General features: G+C 45.9%; 1 protein-coding gene across 6 annotated transcripts in view; it reads right to left on the bottom strand.

Annotated features, from left to right (window-relative positions):
- Window positions 1-21,403, bottom strand: part of KIAA0319 (KIAA0319 ortholog) — a 40,863-nt gene that overhangs the window by 7,062 nt on the left and 12,398 nt on the right. The window contains exons 7-15 of one of the 6 annotated variants that reach the window (XM_083187828.1): window positions 20,788-20,875; window positions 18,167-18,256; window positions 17,906-18,038; window positions 13,442-13,670; window positions 12,933-13,056; window positions 10,568-10,700; window positions 9,663-9,811; window positions 8,079-8,230; window positions 3,473-3,611 (exon numbers count right to left, since the gene is read on the bottom strand). In XM_083187828.1, the coding sequence (XP_083043954.1) occupies window positions 3,473-3,611; window positions 8,079-8,230; window positions 9,663-9,811; window positions 10,568-10,700; window positions 12,933-13,056; window positions 13,442-13,670; window positions 17,906-18,038; window positions 18,167-18,256; window positions 20,788-20,875 (1,237 nt within the window). Of the gene's footprint in view, window positions 1-3,472; window positions 3,612-8,078; window positions 8,231-9,662; window positions 9,812-10,567; window positions 10,701-12,932; window positions 13,057-13,441; window positions 13,671-17,905; window positions 18,039-18,162; window positions 18,260-20,787; window positions 20,876-21,403 lie in introns of all 6 variants that reach the window. The other 5 variants (XM_083187827.1, XM_083187831.1, XM_083187832.1 and 2 more) reach the window with 5 other exon arrangements.

The raw sequence follows: 21,403 nt of genomic DNA, 5'->3' as shown, positions 1-21,403 counted from the left end.
ACCATACCCTGACTGTTCGTAGACACCACTGTTGGGTAGAGAGGGCCTGATTCAGACCAGTTTTCTAGGCTGTGTCTACTCTTAGCCTAGAGAACAGGCACGTGCGTATGACACCCCCCCCCCCCCATGCCAAATCTCCTCTCTAACATGTGAGGGTATGTGTACACAAACACATCCCCTCGCATTCAGCCAAAGGGGAGTGGAATCATTCGATAGTCGCTGGCCGTCAAATGATCTCTCTCCCCTTCGGTAATAAAAGAGTCTGAACTGAGTTTTATTACCATCAGAGATGGCCAAAATGGGGGTGCCGCTGATGTCATGTGACATCAGCCACCTGCCCAGACCAGGCATCGACCAGTCTGCATTCCCAGGGGAATCGTTTTTTATGGGGCACCCATAAATTGCTGGGTGTTCCCCTGCACCTGTCTGCCCCACCTGCCTCCTCTCTAACAAAAGGCCCGGCGAGTGTGAAACTTGCTGAAGCCGTACACTCCTGCACAGGCAGAGGCAAGCCCCAAACATCGGCAAAGGGGTCAAATTCTTTCCCGTACGAATGGGGCTGAATCAGCCCCAGAGATGCTTGCAATAGAGCTGGTGCTGTGCAACCATGAGCGCTCATGGGCGGTAACTGTGAGTGCGTGTTATGGAAATAGCACAGACGTGTCAGTGAATGTTTCCAAATGCAGATTCACAGCCATAGAGACCCTGTTTAGGGGGATTTCATAGGAAAACAACAACCTGGCCATAGGCTGTCACATGTGTGAATGGTTGACACAATGGCAGAGAGTTCGGAACAACCAATGCAGTTACACTGTTCCCAGGCAATACAACCTGTCCTGTCAACGCATATACAGTACTTTCTGTTGCACACTACAAGGGGAAAGCTAAAAAAATAAAAAAAATTATATATTCACTCTCCGTGGTTCGACAGTGGCCCCTGTTACAGATGTTGGAGCATTCGCCTCTGATTCAGGCCCTGTGTCCAGCATGCGGGGCATTAATGGGCCCGCTTGGACTTGTAGTCCACCGGTAAAAAGAATGTTAGGTCCTTGTTTAGTTTCACGGCGGCAGATAAATCACATGTGATTGCATGCGATCAGATGCGATTTTGTACCTGTTCATAACCCCACTATCCACTATGCATGGAGTTGATTTTATATAGTGTGGCGAGCGCAGTGAGCCACCGAGCCTGAAGCGTAGCGAGCGCATGTGGATTACTTTACATGTATTCCATGCCGAGCACAGCGAGCCGCGCAAGGGGACGCACAATACATGTAAAGTCATCCGTGTCCGCTCACCTTTCTCATTCGATTTATCTGCCACCGTGAAACTAAACAAGTACCGAATGTTAAAATGAAACACACACACACAGAAAAGTAGAACTTTATCACACACACCTCAATTTTACACCAATATACTGTACTTATCGACCCAGGGTCCAGCGCTGACTCCCTCCTCTAGAGCCAGCTCACCCTGCACTGACAGCGTGGTGAGCCGGCTTCCTCCAGCGCTGATCACAGCTTCTATAGCACTGTCCCAGCACTACAGAGGCTGCTAGCATCCTTGGCTGATGCGTCTCCATGGAGACGCATAGCTCAGATAATCAGGGCTGAGCTATGCGTCTCCATGGGGACGCATCGACCAACCACACTAGCAGCCTCTGTGGCGCTGGGACAGCGCTATAGAAGCTGTGATCAGCCCAGGAGGAAGCCGGCTCACCCCGCTGTCAGTGCGGGGTGAGCTGGCTCTGGAGGAGGGAGTCAGCGCTGGACCCTGGGTCGGTAAGTATATTGGTGTAAAATTGAGGTAGGTGTGTGTGTGTGTGATAAAGTTCTACTTTTCTGTGTGTGTGTTCTATTTTAACATTCTTTTTACAGGTGGACTACAAGACCCAGCGGGCCCATTAATGCCCCGCATGCTGGGACTTGGTGTTCACCAAGTCCCAGCATGCGGGGGAGTTCACCTGTATAAAGCAATGTGATGTATGAATGAGTTAATCCTATCAGGCTGGCATCCAATGGCCAGGGACGCCGGTGACAGCCCCGGGCTTCAGCCCTGGACTGGTGAAGCCTGGGGGGGGGACCCCGCTCCCCCATGTACCCCGTCCAATTCTAAGCAGCAACGGTGCTCATGGTATGGCCGGGGGACCTTATGTAAAAAGTGTCCCCCGGCTGTGGCATGACACTGCGGGCTGTTGGAGTCCGATGCTGGTTTAAAAATACGGGAGACCCCCAGATTTTTGGAACCAGGTCCGGCCCAATGAGCCGGGGCTGGTTATGCTCAGGAGGGGGGACCTCACACCATTAAAAAAAAAAAACTTTTACACATTTTTTTAAGACAGGACCATGCACAGAACTCAATGATCTGTGCATGGTTCTGTCAAATTCGCCTGTCAGAACCTGGTCTGCATGTGTGGCGATTTTTAGTAACATTTTCCCATCTCATTAAATATGCGATTTGTATACTTTACAATGCGAAAACATCTGGATGCGAGACTAAAAAAATCGCACCTTCAGAATGTGCGATTTCGCTGCAAAATCCGCTTTTTTTTTGTTGCCGTTTTTCGCATCTCATTAAGGCCCTTATTCTGAACTGAGCGGTACGGCCCGCGTGCGGCCGTACCGCCGATGTTTTCACTCTGCACATGCGCAGAGGTCAATCTGCGCATGTGCAGGCGAAATCGCCGCACATAAAGTTTCTACGCCGCAAAGGGGGCGTATAGGGGCGTGAGGGGCTTCATACCCTCATTTCCCTATGCATACGCCCCGCGTTTCATGGGCGTTCCCATGCAAACGCGGGGCGTATGCATGGTAATGAGGCTATGACGCCAGTGATGGGGGCGGAAAGCTGACATCGCCGGATGTCAGTTCTCCGCCCCCATACAAGCTTTCACACGGACGATTGTCCGTGTGGTCTCAGCTTGCGGGAGCTGGTGGGGCGTGCGGCCCTGCCTTCGATGGTCGCAGACCATCGAATGCAGGGGGCAGCTCCCACCATGGTGGAGGCGTACGCCCCACCATTTTCATGCGGATCGCCAGCCGTCCGTGTACGGACGGCCGTGGCGATCCGTATTGTGGGCGGGGATTGGTTTGTGCGGCCGGAGCACCGTATGCGGCTCCGGCCGCACAGATCTGAATAAGGGCCTAAATATGCAATGTCGGAAAAACATGCGATTTTGGCCGTTCTTTGCCTAAAAATCGCACAAATCACATTTTCACATCTCATTAAATGTCACCCCTCATGTATGTCTATCCAATGATCCCATTCCGTGGTTTCCAAACTCTGCCAGGGCCCAGGTTTTAAGGCTATCTATGCATAAGCACAGAAGACTTCATTATTACATCAGTTCATTATATCATCTGTGCTCAAACATGGACAAACTTGAAACCTGCACTGATAAGGTGCCTTAAGGACTTTGGGAACCCTTCCCTGTAGCATAGGTTTTATCTACTTGTCCTTTTATCTTTCATACCAGGACGCACTTCCACTGTTGCCATGTCAGTATCTGACTCTCCTTTGGCGTCGGTGACCTTAAGATGAAAGCGATATATTCCTTCTACTAGGCCGGTGAGCTGTAGGATGGGCTTGTGCTCAGATAAGTCCATCACATCCTGCCAAATACAGATGCACAAATGTTATGGTCTGGAAGACATTGTAACCAGCTGCAAAACGCACTGGAAGTAAAATATAAGGTTACTTCTACATTAGAGAACACAATAGACTTGTGAATTACCTTTGTCTACTTGCAGTTTAGTTGTAAAATGAATGTGCATCTAAGCAATGAAACAATTAGGGTTAACCCTTTGCAGTCCAATTTTTTTGCAATTCAAACATTCTGGTTTAAATGTTTAAATTAATTTTAATTTTAATTTCATTCAAAAAGGGTCTATATTAAATGTTGAACGATGTTAATGCTCTTATTTTAAAGTCTCTCACCATTGGATCTGTTACTAGCGTAGGGCTGTTGAGACTGGCTAGACGTTGGACCTGAAAGGGTTAATAGGCTAACAATGAATTGAAGACAGTGTAACAGTGCCCATAGACATGGAGATTTAGACTCATAGCTAATGTATGTCTGACCACAATATGCCATATAGCGGAGGCATTCCTAATGCAGTCCTCCAGCTGTTGTGGAACTACACATCCCAGCATGCCCTGCCACAGTTTTTCTATTAGGACAAGTTAAAACTGTTATGCAAGAATACACACTGCGCTGTCAATCTGGTCTATAATTGAAAAAGATAATAAGGATATATGGCACACCAAGCACCCCCTGAAGGGACCATCACCAATTTTATCACTCCCGCTGGGACGCCAGCTAATTGTGTTACTTAATAGTCACTGTCTGCTACTTTTATCATGAAACACTGGTCCAGTGAATAGGATTTTTTATTATTCTTGTACTATATATACAATTGTACTTATTAATTCCAATTTTAGTTTATTACCCACCTAATTCTTATTATATCATTTGTACTTTTGTATTCTTGTAAATGTATATGTATTTGTGATTATTATACTCCAATTTTAGTTTATTTCCCACCTTATTCTTTAATTGATTTTTTTGTGTCTATATAAAAATGTTTTACATTTAATACAGCGTGTCCTCCTTCATTGTGCTTGGTGTGCCATATATCCTTATTATCTTTTTCAATTATAGACCAGATTGACAGCGCAGTGTGTATTCTTGCATACCAATTTTTGTGTGAAGAGAACTCGTTTTCTTCCTCATTTGAAGTCTGGCCGACTTTTCACTTCTGCAGCAGCCAATCAGGTCACTTTTTATACAATTTATTTATTAAAACTTTTTACACAGACCATAATACTTTTGTAAATTAGCGCCGGGGCTCTTAGGAGACTGGGTCATTCCCTTTCTCCTGAGAACAAAATCTCCAAGTTAAAACTGTGGCATGGTTTGCTGAGAAACGCAATTCCACAGAAACTGGAGGGTCCAATTGCCATATAAGGTCCAATTCTCCAGCCGGAGAGATAAGTGACCAGGTTTGTCTTATTTATCTGAACGAGTGTGAACATAGGCCCTAATCGGACCGGTGCTAATTTTTGGAGCCCTGCTATCAGATAGTCACCACCCGCCAAAGTGAAATCCCACCCTCTGCAAGCCTGCAAATCCATTTGTAACCGCTCATCATCGAATGATTTTTCCAGTGTGTGCAGACTCTGCGCAGCCCAGGACTTACTCGGTGGCTCCTACTGAAATGCCTAGGCACGCCTGCATTTTCTGTGACACTCCCAGAAAACACCCGGCTTTTTGTCAATGTCCTTGTGTATGGCCTTGCGCTTGCATACTATAGGCCATACGAATGCACAGTATATCGATAATCACTCAGCCTGCTATTTCGCAGCCATGCAATCAGGTCTGAATTAGGCCTATAGATCATTCCACTTGGTAACTAAGTCTTCAACACCGCATGTGAAATTCCCAGAACGTACACCATACATAACACTGGCTTTGTTACACAATAATTATACCCCTTTCACACCAGCCTAAATTACCGGGTTGGAACAACAACAACAACAACCCGGTACTACCGCTGGTGTGAAAGGTACCCGGGACAAATTACTGGGCTAATTTGCCGGCAATCCAACTCTGCTAGGTAGCAGGGTTGTTCCCGGGTACAACCCGGGGACCTGGCTTGTATGAACGGGGTAGGGTATACTTACCCGGGTTGCCGGTCCTCGGTGTGCTGTCCAGCCGGGAATCCACGCAGGCGGCGGGCGCAAATGACGAGACAGGTGGTGGATGATGATGACGCAGCTCTCCGGTGGCAGTGAGGGCGCCGGAGAGCTGTGTCCTCTTCATCCGCCGCCTGTCCCGTAATTTGCACCGCCGCCTGTGTGGATCCCTGGCCTGCGCGGAGGACCAGCAACCGGGGTGAGTATTCTTACCACCTCTTGCCCACCTCCGCCGCCATCCTGCCGACTGCCTGATGCCATCCCGCCTCCTCCCCACCTCCTGACGGCCTCCTTCCCGCCCCTTCACACACCAGAAAATGCAGGGACTTTTCTGGTGTGAAAGGGTCCCAACCCGGGAATGTCCCTGCTTGTCCCGGGAATGTAATTCCCGGGTTTGTCCCTGCATTTCTGGTGTGAAAGGGGTTGGTTAGCCCTTTAAAAGAATATGACTACTCTCAAGCAATGCTAAACTAAAGGGCTCATTTATCAATAAGTGATAAAACTCATTGTGAATGAAAAATCTCATTGCATATGAGCCAATCATTTACTGTAATGTGTTCAGCTGCTGTCATGGGTTGGAGAAATGACAGTTGGGAGTTGATTGGCTAAAGTACCATTTATAATACTTAACGTGTTTTATCATTGACAGTGGGACACTTGTTCATACATGGCCCCTTAGTTTGCAGAAATTCAGAAGGATGGTTCTAAAACAATATAGGAATGAGTGACAGACCACTATATATGTAGGCTTATATTTAGTACAGGGAAAGGCAACTAGCAATATGTAATTTAATTTTGTCATGCAGCCATAACTTGGTAGATTTTGAAATTGCTGCAACAATGCTCCCTGCAATAGTCATCCTGGAGACCCTTATCCATTGGCGTCAAAGGACCTACAGATGAAGCGCCCTTCATTCTTGCATGGGCTGGAGGTGGGATCGCCAGCCCCCGGAAGGGGACGCGCGTGTGTCCCCTTACTACAGCGCTCCCTGGCGTTCCTACCCGCCTGCTGCACCCCCTCCCCGATCCTGCCGTCTCCCTGAAGCGGAGACAGGCAGGGTTCGTGTCCCTCGCCTGAAACTGGGACACGCGTGCGTCCCAGATATGTGGAGCACCATCTCGCCAGGGGGGCAATCTGGCGACCCCCAGCACTGGCTGAGAGGCGCTTCATCTGTAAATTGTTCAATGGCCAATGTTCACGCAATGGAGCGATTGAAATGTGCTGCAATCTCAATGGGCAAGAGTGAAATTGCTGCTGTGATCTCATTCACGGTGAGGATTTTATGGAGTGGTAAATGACAGGAAATGTTCAATTGGAGGCGTCAACAAAGAGCGTGTATTTACCCTCAGCTGCAAGCTCGTACATGCAAAAATATAGGCAGATGTAACATGTATAGAAAGAGTTAGATTTGTGTGAGTTATTTTGTTTCTGTGCAGGTTAAATACTGGCTGCATTATTTTTACACTGCAATTTAGATTTCAGTTTCAACACACCCCACCCAAATATAACTCTCTTCGCACATGTTACATCTGCCCCACCTGCAGTGCATATGGTTTTGCCCATTTTGAGAACAAATTTGTAGCCATAGTGTACGGCTATGTTCAGTCTGAATAGCCAACTGACCCCTAACCTTGATGTTTCTCCAGTATGCGTATGCATTTGCAAATGAGTTTGCCATGGCTCCAATGGGTATCTTTTCATTTTGTAAGTAATTGCCCCTTTAAAAAAAAATACCCTCCTCCTTAGGGAGTAATATATAAAAAAGTGTGCAAATTATTTTTTAATTGGAGGATATAAATTAAAAAGGCGAGACATCTCATATTTTTAAACCAAACTGGCCATACAGGGTTGTGTGGTCAACCATACAATAGTTTGACCCAATTTGATTGTATTTGCTAAATCCAAACAATCCGATACAGTACAGTAGATTATTTTATTTAGGTTTTTTTGTACAACACAAAACTGTTCTCTGGATGCAATTGTTTCCAATTCCAAGAACACAGACGAGTTTTATCAGGATCAGGGGTAACAGAAGAGAACAAGTCTGCCTACGTATCATACTTGACCTTCAGTGGTCGACCCAATAAATGTCAACCATACCCGTACGAAGGTGGGAAATCCCTCATGGCTGGATATGGCCTATATTTCTGGGTACCAATGTAATTCTTCACCAGAGATCACAAATTATATATATATATATGTATATATATATATATATATATATATATATATATATATATATATATATATATATATATATATATATATATATATATATGGTCTATAACTGATTAGCGATACATTTATCTGCCTCTTTATTTCATTACTTTTATATATAAGCAGATTTCATGACTTGTATATAAACTGAAGTGTATGTAAGTACCCCGGCTGCTGGACTCTGGCCATCTCTTGTCCACTGGTATGACACTATTCCCTGATCATCAATGGACTTTGATCCATCCAATGAAACGGAGCAATTAGGAAGCACAAGAACATGTGTCCCACTAGCATAAGCTTTAGGAGGGCTGTTCTTTCCTAAAACCAAAATATATATTTATGTTATGTACATAGGCAACAAAAAATATAGACACAGAACTGTTTTAAAGACCTCAACATACATTTTGGACCTTTAAAGTAAAAGACTGCTATGGCCAAATAGATTACATTTATGTGACAGCAATTATATGTACTAAAGCATAGCGTTATATCAGAATGGAAGCTATGTGAGGTAAGGGCTGTGTGTGTGCTTTGTAGGAATACTTTTTGGTACAGAAGATGGAAGCTATAACTATGGCATATCAAATACCTGTAGTTCTGAAATATTGCATATACAGTATATTTTAAGATTATATTAGTAAATCCACAACATGAGACAATATTTGTTTAATTTTAGTTTCATTATGAATTTTAGAAATTGCTCCAAAGCAAACTTGTATCAGATTAAAGCAGACTCTTATCTAAAGAAATCAGCGTTTCCTCGATAGCACAAAAGTCACGTAGAGGCAGGGCCACCATTAAGGGTGTATGGCCAGTATTGATGTAACAGAGCCATGCTGTTGGGGGAGGCCCCACCGATGCCTGTGATCACAGACTCAAGCTGCTTAACTTTCACTCACAGTCCTATCACTGAAGCAGTTAGCGGCTTAAGGTTGGGATCATCAGTGCTGCATGAGTCAGCTGGAGAGGAGGCACATTTATTGGACCCACTGTGCGAGGATAATGGGGGTGCCAAACCAGCGGGACATGATGATGCCTTAAAGGCAGGCAACAGGCGCACTACAACCTGCCATATACTGTATGTCTCTGCCCATGGACACCACCCCCACCACTGCTAGCTCTCACCCAGTTTCCTCTTGTTTGGCCAAGCCTCTTGCAGCTGCGGTACCACATAGACCAGTCCAGATATGATATGGCCATGTAAGTACTCACAGTTGTGTATCTACTGCCCTTTGTTTCTGTCACCCCATGTGTCTGTTTCAGTCTGTCTCCCACTGCCTTTCTACAGTGTTGGTGTGTGCCTCTGCTCCTCCCATTGGTGCCTCTGCCTGCTTGTCACTTCCTTTTTCCTTCTTTCTCCCATTGGGGTAGATGTATGAAGTAGTGATAAGGGAGGAGAAGTGTCCCATGGCAACCAATCAGCTGCTTTGTATAATTTTATATTTTGCAAATTATAGATGTTATTTCAGTATCCTCAGTATCCTCTGGCTCACTTCTCCTCCCTTATCACTGCTTCATACATCTACCCCATTATTTCATCTGTCTGCCCAACCAGTAAAATGATTGCTTACAAATAGGAACATTTTATTGCACTTGATGAACAGAATCCCTACTGATATTGTGTGTATGTATGTGTGTATATATATATATATATATATATATATATACACATACATACATACATACATACATACATACATACAATATGTCCTGTGCACATATCTCCACCTTAGCTAATCTCCATACTTACCTTCCTTAACAGTTACAGAGAGAATAGCCGTGTTGCCTAACCCTTCCTGGTCTTTGACAGCCAATAGAAAGCGATATGTACCAATCTGCAGGTCAGACACAACAGCCACTGGTTTCTTTCTGTCCATAATGCTCACCGCGGTTGGACCACTGAAACATTCACACGCAAAAAAAAACATCACTTAGTTTCTTAAAGCCATACAAAATAATGGATCTTTTTTTTAGATAAGAGCTAATAGTAGTTGTGTACTCGTAATATAGTTAATGGTATAATCAATGTATATTTAACTAAATCTGAAAAGTCATGCTTTTCCAGGTACTACAGTTCTGCAGTATTGGGCCTTATTCATGTTTGCATGCTATGGCCGATTATCACGCAAGTGAGTGGCTATCGTCAGACTGGGAAGTTGCTGCAATACAGACCTGATTGCACAGCTGCAAATATGCAGTGCAAACGATTATCGATAGACTAAACATGCATACGGATCGAGAGGCTGCCATGCAGATTGCATATGGTTTTGCAGCTATTCACCACTAAGCAATTTGCAGGCTTGCACTCATTGAGATTTTACTCTGGCTGGGTGGCATATACCTCACTAAAGCCACTCATTAAATATGCGCATATGTAATGAGCAGTCCAGCTCATTAAATATGCACTGCGCTGTCTAATAGCTACTGTGTGTCCTGTTCACTGCAAACCTGCTTGAGACCTGGTGTTTACGTTCGGTGTAAAAGGGGTTTTACTTGCTCTGCCCCATTTTAAGAAACGTTTTAAAAACCAGGTCTAAGCAGGTTTTGCAGTGTGAAAGCAGCTGTAGGAGACACTGCAATGAGAAAAACAATATTTATATTACAAAAGTATCACATATTGATTACATGTGTAATGGTGGTAACAATGTTCTGTACCTGATGTTGTCCCATTCATAGGAGACAATGCCATGATCATCTGTACTTTTGCTCCCATCTAAAGTTGTAGAATTTACTGGGAAAGTAAGTTCTTTATCAGGCTCGGTGTCTGCTACCGGTGGACGGTTTCTCTCTATGAACAAAATACAGAAATTGCTTTTATTTTATATACATATCATATATAGTACTGCACTATACTTTAGCTGAATGCTACATTAGCGCAGGTATGGGACCTGCTGTCCATTAGTGGTCCAGAGTAAGCATAGATAATGCTCAGGCAGCCTGATTCAGATGCAGTTGGAGTTGCAATAGCTGCTGATTGCATGGTAGGAGCAGCGGTGCACTAGTAGGTAAATGCAGCAGAAGGTGTCTGATATTAAGTAGACGCATCCTGCATGCATTATTAATGCAAGCTGCATCCTAGAACACAGCATCGGATCACCTGTGATTAACTGGTTGGCTGCATGAACTATGGGGTCATGCAATCCAGCCACCACAAATCCAGCAAAGGGGTCATGAAACACCTGTCTTCTGATAGAAATCTTGGCCTTTTCACTCCCCCAAAATGGAGGTGACATGGAATGCAATCACCATGTCAATAGTGATTATGCTGATCCCAGAAGTCAAGCGCCGGCATGCAACAAGGTTAATAAGCTACTTACAGCATCATTATAGATGTACAGTAATGCCGATCCGATTAACATGTAGTAAGTAGCACGTTAGACTTCTCCACCTGCCGACACATGCATTCTGGAACCAATATCATCGCTGGTGACATAGTGGCTAGCAATCCTGCATACCTAACCCGTGTGAAGCTAGGGAATCAAATAAATGCCACTGTCCGTCTCCATATGCCCATGTTACACAAGATACTTTGTAGCTTGCCAATGGTACTACAACTCTCTCCCAGCCACACCTTACCCTGGGTTTATGGATTTGGTAAGCAGCCCTATGGGGCTGTGAACAGAACTCTGAAGTCCAGACATAGAATAACTTTGTCATATAGCCACACAGGGGTTTACTACTAAGATGGGAGTTCTATTTCAGATGGGATGTTGCCCCAACAACCAATTAGAATCTACTTATGTATTGCCCATAGCCACATCCCATATGAGATAAAACTCTCATCTTATTAATAAACCCCACAGACTCTCACTGTTAGGGGACTTGCATGTGATTTTACACAATGATTATAGACTGAGATTTTGGTACTCTTTACCTAGAACGGCGCCCATCGCGACCATCGAATGCACTAAAAAACGGGTGCAATGCGATGCCCGCGATTTCCCATAGGGACCAATGTTAAAAGTGAGATTGGACGCGATTTTAGTGTTCAATGCCCGCGATTTTTCCATAGGAAACAATGTTAAATGGGCCACAGAGCCCTAATAGTCCCCCTGAAGTCTGAAATGGCCCCCACAATTTTTAACGGCACCCCACGATCAACGTGAACCCGAAGCGTGGCGAGCGCAGCGAACCCGCGAGGGGCGGCGGCACGCGTCCTCCGACCTTTTCATACCCCCACTATCCACGTCGGCGTGGAGTTGAGAATAGAATAGTGTGGCGAGCGCAGCGAGCCACCGAGCCCGAAGCGTGGCGAGCGCAGCGAGCCCCGCGAGGGGACGCGGATACCTTCACAGGTAAACGCGTCCCCTCGCGGGCTTCACAGGTGTCCGCGTCGCCACGGACACCTGTGAAGCCCGCGAGGGGACACGTATAACTGTGAAGGTATCCGCGTCCCCTCGCCACGCTTCGGGCTCGGTGGCTCGCTGCGCTCGCCACACTATTCTATTCTCAACTCCACGCCGACGTGGATAGTGGGGGTATGAAAAGGTCGGAGGACGCGTACCGCCGCCCCTCGCGGGCTCGCTGCGCTCGCCACGCTTCGGGTTCACGTTGATCGTGGGGTGGCGTTAAAAATTGTGGGGGCCATTTAAGACTTCAGGGGACTATTAGGGCTCTGTGGCCCATTTAACATTGTTTCCTATGTAAAAATCGCGGGCATTGAGGCATTTAACACTAAAATCGCGTCCAATCTGACTTTTAACATTGATCCCTATGGGAAAATCGCGGGCATAGCGGGCATCGCGTCGCACCCGTTTTTTATGTACCCGCGATGGCCGCGATTTTTTACCCCTGACGCCCGCGATGCTAATCGCGGGCGCCGTTCTAGGTAAAGAGTACCGAGATTACAAATATTGACCGTCTAGCTGAGAACAGAATAAGGCGTGGAGGCTGGACCTGTGCTTGTGTACAAAATGTATCATATGAGAACACCATATTGCCCTGCGGTAAGTACCATAAACGTGCATAGTGTATGTAGGCATGTATGTAGTGGGGATGTATAGTAGCACACAGCACCTACCAGGCTGTACAGTAACCATCACTTGAGCCGTGGATTGTTGCGCAGAGGAATCAGTCACTACTAGTTGAAATGTGTAATCTCCAACCTGCATTGTATTAGCTTGAAGATACGGAGAGCGCACACCCTGCATAACACAAGAGGAAAGTCATACATACCCTATGCAATCATCTACGGCGGTAATACTTAGATACCTGCTGCTAAATCACAGCCCCTAGCAACACTGCCAGACAACGCCCAAATTCTATAGAATTCTACAATGTTTTGATATATATTATTATCCAAAAAATGTAAATGTTGTGTTGGAATACATACTGAATACATCTTCCATTCCAAATAATGATATAATGTGGAGTTTATTATGACGACAAATTTGTAATTTCAACAATAACATTTGTTATACTCAATTGCCTACAAATGATGTGTCTGCATGAACAGAACAACCTGTACGTGACCACACAATGCTGCCTCCATATACCTAGTGCTGATAGCAGACACAATAACCCCATTACCTGCATGGCCACCACTGTTCCTGTACTACTGGGGCTGAGAGACCACTCGTAGCTGACAATTTGGTGATCATCGCTGCTCAGATTTCCATTCAGAGTGATGTGATTTTGGGGAAGGGTTATAACTTGATTGGGTCCAGCGTTGGCAATAGGTGGGTTATCCACAGGATCGGTCACTCTGACCCAGGCTTCAGTAGAATTTGTGCTCCCATCAGAATCCGTTACAGTTAACCTGAAGACATGACAGTGTCAGCAAGAAATGTGTAACAAAACATCACCCTACATTATGAAAACAAGCTAGAACATGTCCTCACACTACAAGCGACTGTATGTTCTTATAGTAGACCTGCCAGGAAAGCGACCTAATGTCAGGCTAGCAGAGCTATTTCTCTCCGGTGATGGCCTCCATCCTCTACATCAGCCAACGTTTCTAGCAAGGACTCCGTCTGTTTCACCCCTTTAAGTACATTGACAGTAAATAATCGTTCACTGCAGCTATTTAGGCAAATAGACAGAAATTCCAGTCATGGTCCTCCAGCTTATAACAATCATACAACTCCATGTAATCATGTGTAACCCAGAAAATCAGACATAGAAGCATCCATAATGCAGGGCAGACACAGGAGAGTTCCATGTAAGCTGCACTGCAATATGGTTACACATCCCCATTGCCATTTTAGTTCTGCCTGTCTATCCCATCTGTCTATCCATGTCTAAGATGACTGCATATCTGGGGTAGGACTGGCCCAGTAGGGTACAGGAAAAATCCCTGGTAGGCCCGCCGCTTCATTTAATGTCCGGTTCAATAACATGCACAGAAAATAAATTGCTGCTCTATTAGGGTGTCAATAACTTTATAGAACATGAACATGCGTCCTTAGTTTGTTTCTATAGAAACCACTGCTGTAATTCAAAATTACCGGTTGGCTGGGCCCATGATGATGCCGCAAGGAAGTTGTTACCAATGGGTGTCTCATTATGAAGACCATCGGCCGTGGCCTTATCATAGAACATATTCGATGCAAAGATTCAGTAGCAACGTCCAATTCATGATCAGACCCATAATGAAAATAGCATTTAAAATATAGTGCAGTGTTTCCATTACTGGGTGCCACAGGACACTTGCAAGGGTGCAACTCATAGGCAAACGTGGGGGGGGGGGTGTTTCTGGTTCCCTTGAAACCCCCTCCTCTTAGCAGAGTGCCTTAAATTATGACAACAATAGCACTGGTATAGAATATGATCAATAGAGCTGCCACCACATCATGCAGTGTAAGGGACCGAGCAGAGCTGTTGCACATGCCTAGTGTACCAGCTTCTTCTACCACATTTACTGTATGTGTGGATCTGAGTCTTCAAACATTGCAAAGGACCAGAAAGTAGCTGCCAGGAGGAAGAGGCAGGAGCCTTACCATGAAGTGGGAGATTGCGAGCTTAGAAAAGCAATACTGGTTCTCTTATGTTTGTGTATTTATTTATTATGATGTTTAATCTTTCCCTGACCACTTATCTTATTTAAATGTTTGAAACAGCCTATACTACAGACCATCTGTACTGTTAAATATTAATATTCCATACAGTATCCTGTGTATAAAAAGACCAATTTTCAGGGCTGTTACAGCTCCCCCAGACTCCCGTACTTACTCCAATGTCTCTGAGTGGGAGATTTTGGATTACATTTGGAAACCCCCTCTAAAAATCCTGTGGGTGCCACTGGTGGGTCAGGACCAAACTAAACTACAGTATTTATGGTCAATGTGATAGGCTGCCAATCATAATTATAAGCAGACAAACATAAGTGCAACCAGTGGCGTAGCTACAGGGGTCGCAGCGGTCGCAGATGCGACCGGGCCCCTGAGCCAGGGGGCCCAACCCCCGCCACTGTCCCGTGTAACTGTCTTCCTCCTGGCTCCCGAGACCAAGCTACTGTAGCAATCCCCTGCACCCTGTCAATTCTTTAAAATAGTGCTGTTGTCCCGTGCCCCCAGTTACCGTCCTATCCACATAGAAATTGAATATGAAGGGGCCATCAGCGTAACAGATGCAGCGTAGCGCTGGGGAGGCGGTCCTGCCTCTCTCTTGTGGCTCAACGTCACTCTTTAGTGACAAGCCAGACAGCGCGAAATACAAGTGTGCTGTCTGACCTGTCCTGCTTCCGGGGCTGATGACAGGAGACCCGGCGCGACAGTGTGCGTGCAGTGAAAACCCAGCGCAGCAATGTGAAAAACCAGCAGCGCTCTGGAGACCTGAGGTGCGGGGACCCGGCCATGCAGTCCAGAGACCCAGTGGTAGCCTGGCACTGGTGAGTGGAACCCGGTGCTGCCGAGGTATACAGTGCCACCTTTCCTCTTGGAGGGGGAGGGAAGGGGGGATTTGGGGAGGTTCACAGAAGCACACCGCACCATCTATAGGGGGGGGGGGGGCTGGGGGCTCTCCTGCTCTCTCTCCCCTGCTCTCTTTCCCCCTGCCACTGCTCCTTCTCTCAACCCTCTGTCTCACCTCTTTATCTATCTCTCTTTATCTCTCTCTGCCCATAGACTTTATCCTCTCTTCTCCCCACTTCTTTCCCCATGCTCCCCCTCTCTCTCCCTCTCTCTAACATACTCCATCCCCTCTCTTTACCTGTGCTCCCAAACCCCCACCCCACACCCTCTCTATAGCCCTAACTCTCCCCGATACTCTCTCCGATGGTCTCCCCCCAACCCCACCCCTCTACCTAGCACAGTCTCACACAGTGGGACGTGTAGTTCCAAAACAGCACTGACTCCAGTCCTGTCAGGCTTGTCAGCTTTTATTTTCTTGGACCGAGACCGAGATTTTAATTTTGTTGTATGTAGGGGGGCCCCAAGCTGACCTTTCGCACCAGGGCCCATGAACCCTTAGCTACGCCCCTGAGTGCAACCCTGCCCCACATCAAGTCACTGGCCCTATGGATGACAAGTTAGCACAATTTATTTAATGTTTTTCTGAATTTCTCAAGAAGAAAATTTTTTGTGCTAGGGGAGCCATGAAAAATTACTGATAACATAGGCACTGTGAATAAAGAAAGTCTGGGAATCACTAATACAGCATATTGAAAATGAAACGGTAGTTATGAAAAATAAAACAAAAAAACAGGGCAAAGGTAATAACTTAAGGACCCCATACACGGTACAATTGCTGGGTGCGATGAGATGCGTCACATCTCATCACACAGCTCAAAAAGTATGTGCTGCACATACTTTTTGTACTAGATCTCATCTCATTGCATTGCAAAACCTATGCGATGAGATGCGATGAGATGCGATGTTGTATACAATAATTGTACCGTGTATGGGCACCTTTAGATATCTGAATTTATTTACAATGGCATGTATTTTGTCTTTATTAGACCTAATGCAGTTCTCATTGAACTTTTACACTAACCCAATGGTTAGCATACAAGTTTGGTGACAGAGATTTACTGATCTCAGCTGAGGACTAAAGCTGGAAATCTGAGTAACCTGAAGTTTACTTAGATGACCGATGGTCACAGTGTGATCCGATGGTGTGTCTTCAGATGCACCAGCAGATCTCAGAAGCAGTCTGGAGATGCCTCCTTTACATATGGCTTTATGGTATTGTAGCTGTGTAATAAAGTACAACTCTGAATTGGGACAATTGTGCTTTAAACACTGGCTGGTGTGTACAGGGGGCCTCCGTCATATGTAGAGTACCTTAATGCGGTATATACATAGTATAACCATCATGTGCTTTATTACTAAACAAGTTACTATACACTGCATTCCCATGACTATGATGTCTTCAGTACAGTGTGTAATCTGATCCCTGCGGTCTGCTTCACCGGGTAGCCGAGGTCCGTGCATGCGCGATTAGTGCCGACCCCCACTTGACACGTGCTGACCCATAGGCTACATTAGGCCACTGCCATCTCAGAATGGCGGTAACCATGGGATCCGATGTGATGCTGCCGGATATTGATACATCGGGCAGCATTGCATCCCCTATGGGAGATGTAGCTGCTGGCGGATAGGGAGGGATTGCAGTAGATATCGGAAATTCCTGCTGTGCTCCACACGTGATACATGTGGGGTGTACGTAATATTTGCAGCTAACACCCCCCCCCCCCCCCCCAAAAAAAAACCCCTGTTTTCAGGGGTTAGCCGCAAATATTCAATAGTAAATGAGCCCCATAGCCGCTATTGCATACCTCCCAACTGTCCCGTTTACTGCAGGAACGTCCTGGTTTTTGGGGACTTTCCCGCGTCCCTCCCGGGGCCAGCAGTGTCTCACGGCAGGGGCAAAATGGGGTGTGGTCTTGGGCGAGTGACGGGATTTGAAGGCCACGCCCCTCGCCACAAGGCCATGCCCCCCAGCGCGAAGGTCCCATTGAGCAACCAATGAAAGTTGGGAGGTGTGCTATTGTTAAATCATATGCGTAAGACACACCAAGCATAGTCAGTCTAAATCATACAGTACTGGCCTCACCTAAAAGTATAGTTTCCAGTTACCAGATCAGACAAATGCAAGACTGGTTGATCTCCTAATGTCTTCAGTTCTTGTAAAGGTCCTCTAATCTCTTCCCAATGATACGCTACTATTTTAACATCATCTCTGCTTTCTGTGTTAGAAACATAAGAGAACTCACTAGTTTGAAGCCTCTTTCACAAATGATATTCATCAAATAAAATGATATACAGATAAACCTGTGTATAGCACTAATATAGGGAAATAATTATACATACTTACGGGTTGCATCAATAAAGACCGGCGTTGTAGGTAATGATACTTCCTGTGTTTCCGGTGATACAATTGCAACTGGAGGCTGATTGATTCTGGCTGCTGTAAAAATTGAAAATTAAAATATTTTGTTAACTATTGGGTACTCATAAACCCCCCCTGCGTGCGCTACTGTGGATGGGGGACCCCCCTTTAATGGAGAATTTCTGACTTCCCCATGAACACCGTCCAGGGCTAACCAGCCACGGTGCTCATGGTACGGCCGGGGATCTTGTATAAAAAGTGACCCGCAGCTGTGGCATGACACCCAGTTTTTTTTGTCCCCCATATTTTTAGAACCAGGACCGGTCCAAGAGTCCGGGGCTGGTTTCAGAAATATGGGGGGACCCCTATGCTTTTTGTCCCCCGTATTTTTGGAACAAGGTCACATACAAATTCTGACTTTGTCTAAAAAAACACACCCTATTACATTTGCAATTGCAAATGTGATATGTGCAATTTGTTGCGATTTTTTTAGACACCTTAAAATTCACACCCTATTACATCTCGCCTGTTATGTCAATAAATCCCATGCATGAGAAAGCTTGACCTGCTGTGGATGTTCAAGCATCATATAGGAAACACACTCAATTATGAAGGCCATACATCTACTGGCCCATTCCTCATTCTGCTAATGCCAATTTGATGTTTTGACATTTTTCAAACACAGTCTGTGACATGGCAGGTAGGAGCTGATTGGCTGGCTGTTTATCACTCTCCATTTTATCACTTTTGAAGCTTAGAGAATCTGGCCCGAAGTGAGGAGTCAGCAGACAAAGCACGAGGATGGGGTTGTCACTTAAACATGGGCTACTAGGATACTAGAGGAGCCAAATGTATCAATCCTTCAAGAAGAGGATAAGTGGAAAAGTTGCCCATAGAAACCATTCAGCTTCTAACTGATATGTTACAGGCGTGTCCAATGTATCACTCTTAAAAGTTAGATACATATCCCATAGGATGAGAGGATAATGTAAATAAGAGATAGGGCGCATAGACCTCCGACAAGCTTGGGCTTCATGGCAGAGATTTTTTTACATCTTGCCACCCACTGAAGTTTCCCACGGATGCCTATGGCTAATTGTAGTTTGTTCAAGATATCTCAAAAAGGTACAGAACATTTTTAGTACTGGTGATGCAAAATCTTAACACAGTAGCCACATAGTATTCTCAGTGATTAACATTATATACATAGACAGCGATCATTGACTCAGGCAGAGCAGACCTGTTTTCAAGAGAAAATTGGGCTGCGGTAGTCGGAAACACACAGGTTTAATTTGTTTTCGGTACTTGTTTCCTAGCACGGCCACACCGATTTACATCGGGGTGGTCGTGTCGGAAAAATCGGGTCGATCGCATCGCATGCGATGCGATCGTCGCGACCGACCGATTTTGGACCCGATTTTTTTTTTTTATTAAATGTAAATCGGGTCCCTGGGACCCGATTTTACATTGGATTCAATGTAAAATATTCCCAACCCCCCCAAATGTCACGGCGTACACCCCACCCCACGATAGACGCCAACCCGAAGCGTGGCGAGCGCAGCGAGCCCGCGAGGGGCGGCGGTGCGCGTCCTCCGACCTTTTCATTCCCCTACTATCCACGTCGGCGTGGAGTTGAGAATAGAATAGTGTGGCGAGCGCAGCGAGCCACCGAGCCCGAAGCGTGGCGAGGGGACGCGGATACCTTCACAGGTAAACGCGTCCCTTCGCGGACTTCACAGGTGTCCGCGTCGCCACGGACACCTGTGAAGCCCGCGAGGGGACGCGTATAACTGTGAAGGTATCCGCGTCCCCTCGCGGGGCTCGCTGCGCTCGCCACGCTTCGGGCTCGGTGGCTCGCTGCGCTCGCCACACTATTCTATTCTCAACTCCACGCCGACGTGGATAGTAGGGGAATGAAAAGGTCGGAGGACGCGCACCGCCGCCCCTCGCGGGCTCGCTACGCTCGCCACGCTTCGGGTTGGCGTCTATCGTGGGGTGACGACGGGGACATCTAAAATGTGAAATGGGTCATATTGGCCCATTTCACATTTTTCACATTTTTTCAGGATTTCAATGTTAAAAAATCTTTTAACATTGAACCCGATGGAAAAATCGGGGGCATCGCGTCGTGACCATTGTTAATGGTCCCGACCGACGCAATGCCCCTGATATTTTACCTTTCCCGACACGATTTCAATGTTAAAATATTTTTTAACATTGAAGCCTATGGGGAAATCGCGGGCATCGCGTCGGTCGCGTCGGGACCATTGTTAACGGTCCCGACCGACGCGATGCCCCCGATATTTTACCCTAGCCGGCCAAATGGACCTGATTTCAAAGGAAATCGGGTCCATCTTATGGATCGTGTACCTTAACTAAAGGTACACGATCCATAAGATATGTGGCCGTGCTAGGAAACAAGTACCTTGTTTTCTTTACGGGTGACCAAATTGGATAGCCCAAACAAATATTCAGAAAACATTGGAAAAAAATCAAGAAAGTTATCTGTTTTTCGCTCCTGAGGGCTAATTGGATACCCCTCATAGTGTGTTGGTAAATAAAAATGGTATGAAACGCTACAATGTGCATAGGAATATTACGATTACCTGGCTTAACAGTAACGTTAACAAATCCTTCTCCAAGAACATCTTCTCTTGAGACAGTCACTCTCAGTGTATACAGTCCCGCTGTAAGCTGAAACAGACAACATCCTTATCACTCCTTTTGTCAGCGATATGCAGTGACGTGAGCAGGTTGCGCATAGCCTTTCCTGTTATATTACAGTATAAAATGGAGTTTTGACCAAAATAAAGTATATAAAAAATACAAAGGGTATATTATATATATTTTTTGTATTATTCAAATAAAATAATTTTTATAGTCAAAACTCTGGAGTAAAAATTTTTGCCACCTGTGTATAATGCTCATGTGATCCCTTGGGCTCATGAACTGTGTTAAAATCTAGCGTTGGCACTAGCCAGTGTCTCCCCAGCCATGTACCCCACTGGCCATTCCTGCATATTACAGATGGAGCCAGCCTGCCAGAGGGACATATCCATAGCACTGGCAGGGGGCGTGGCCAGCAGACGGGGAAGCGTGACTAACTTGCTTGCGCGTCCCATCAGCAAGGCGGTGGGGACCAGGTGCTTACCTGCCCGTCTCCACTTCAGGGAGGTAGGCAGGGAGTGGGGTAGAGTAGGCGAGACAGGCAGCGGCAGGAGA

This window comes from Crinia signifera, chromosome 5 (genome assembly GCF_055691185.1).
Source record: "Crinia signifera chromosome 5, ASM5569118v1, whole genome shotgun sequence".
NCBI classification, from domain to species: Eukaryota; Metazoa; Chordata; class Amphibia; order Anura; family Myobatrachidae; genus Crinia; species Crinia signifera.
This window is presented reverse-complemented; position numbering and strand designations above follow the sequence as displayed.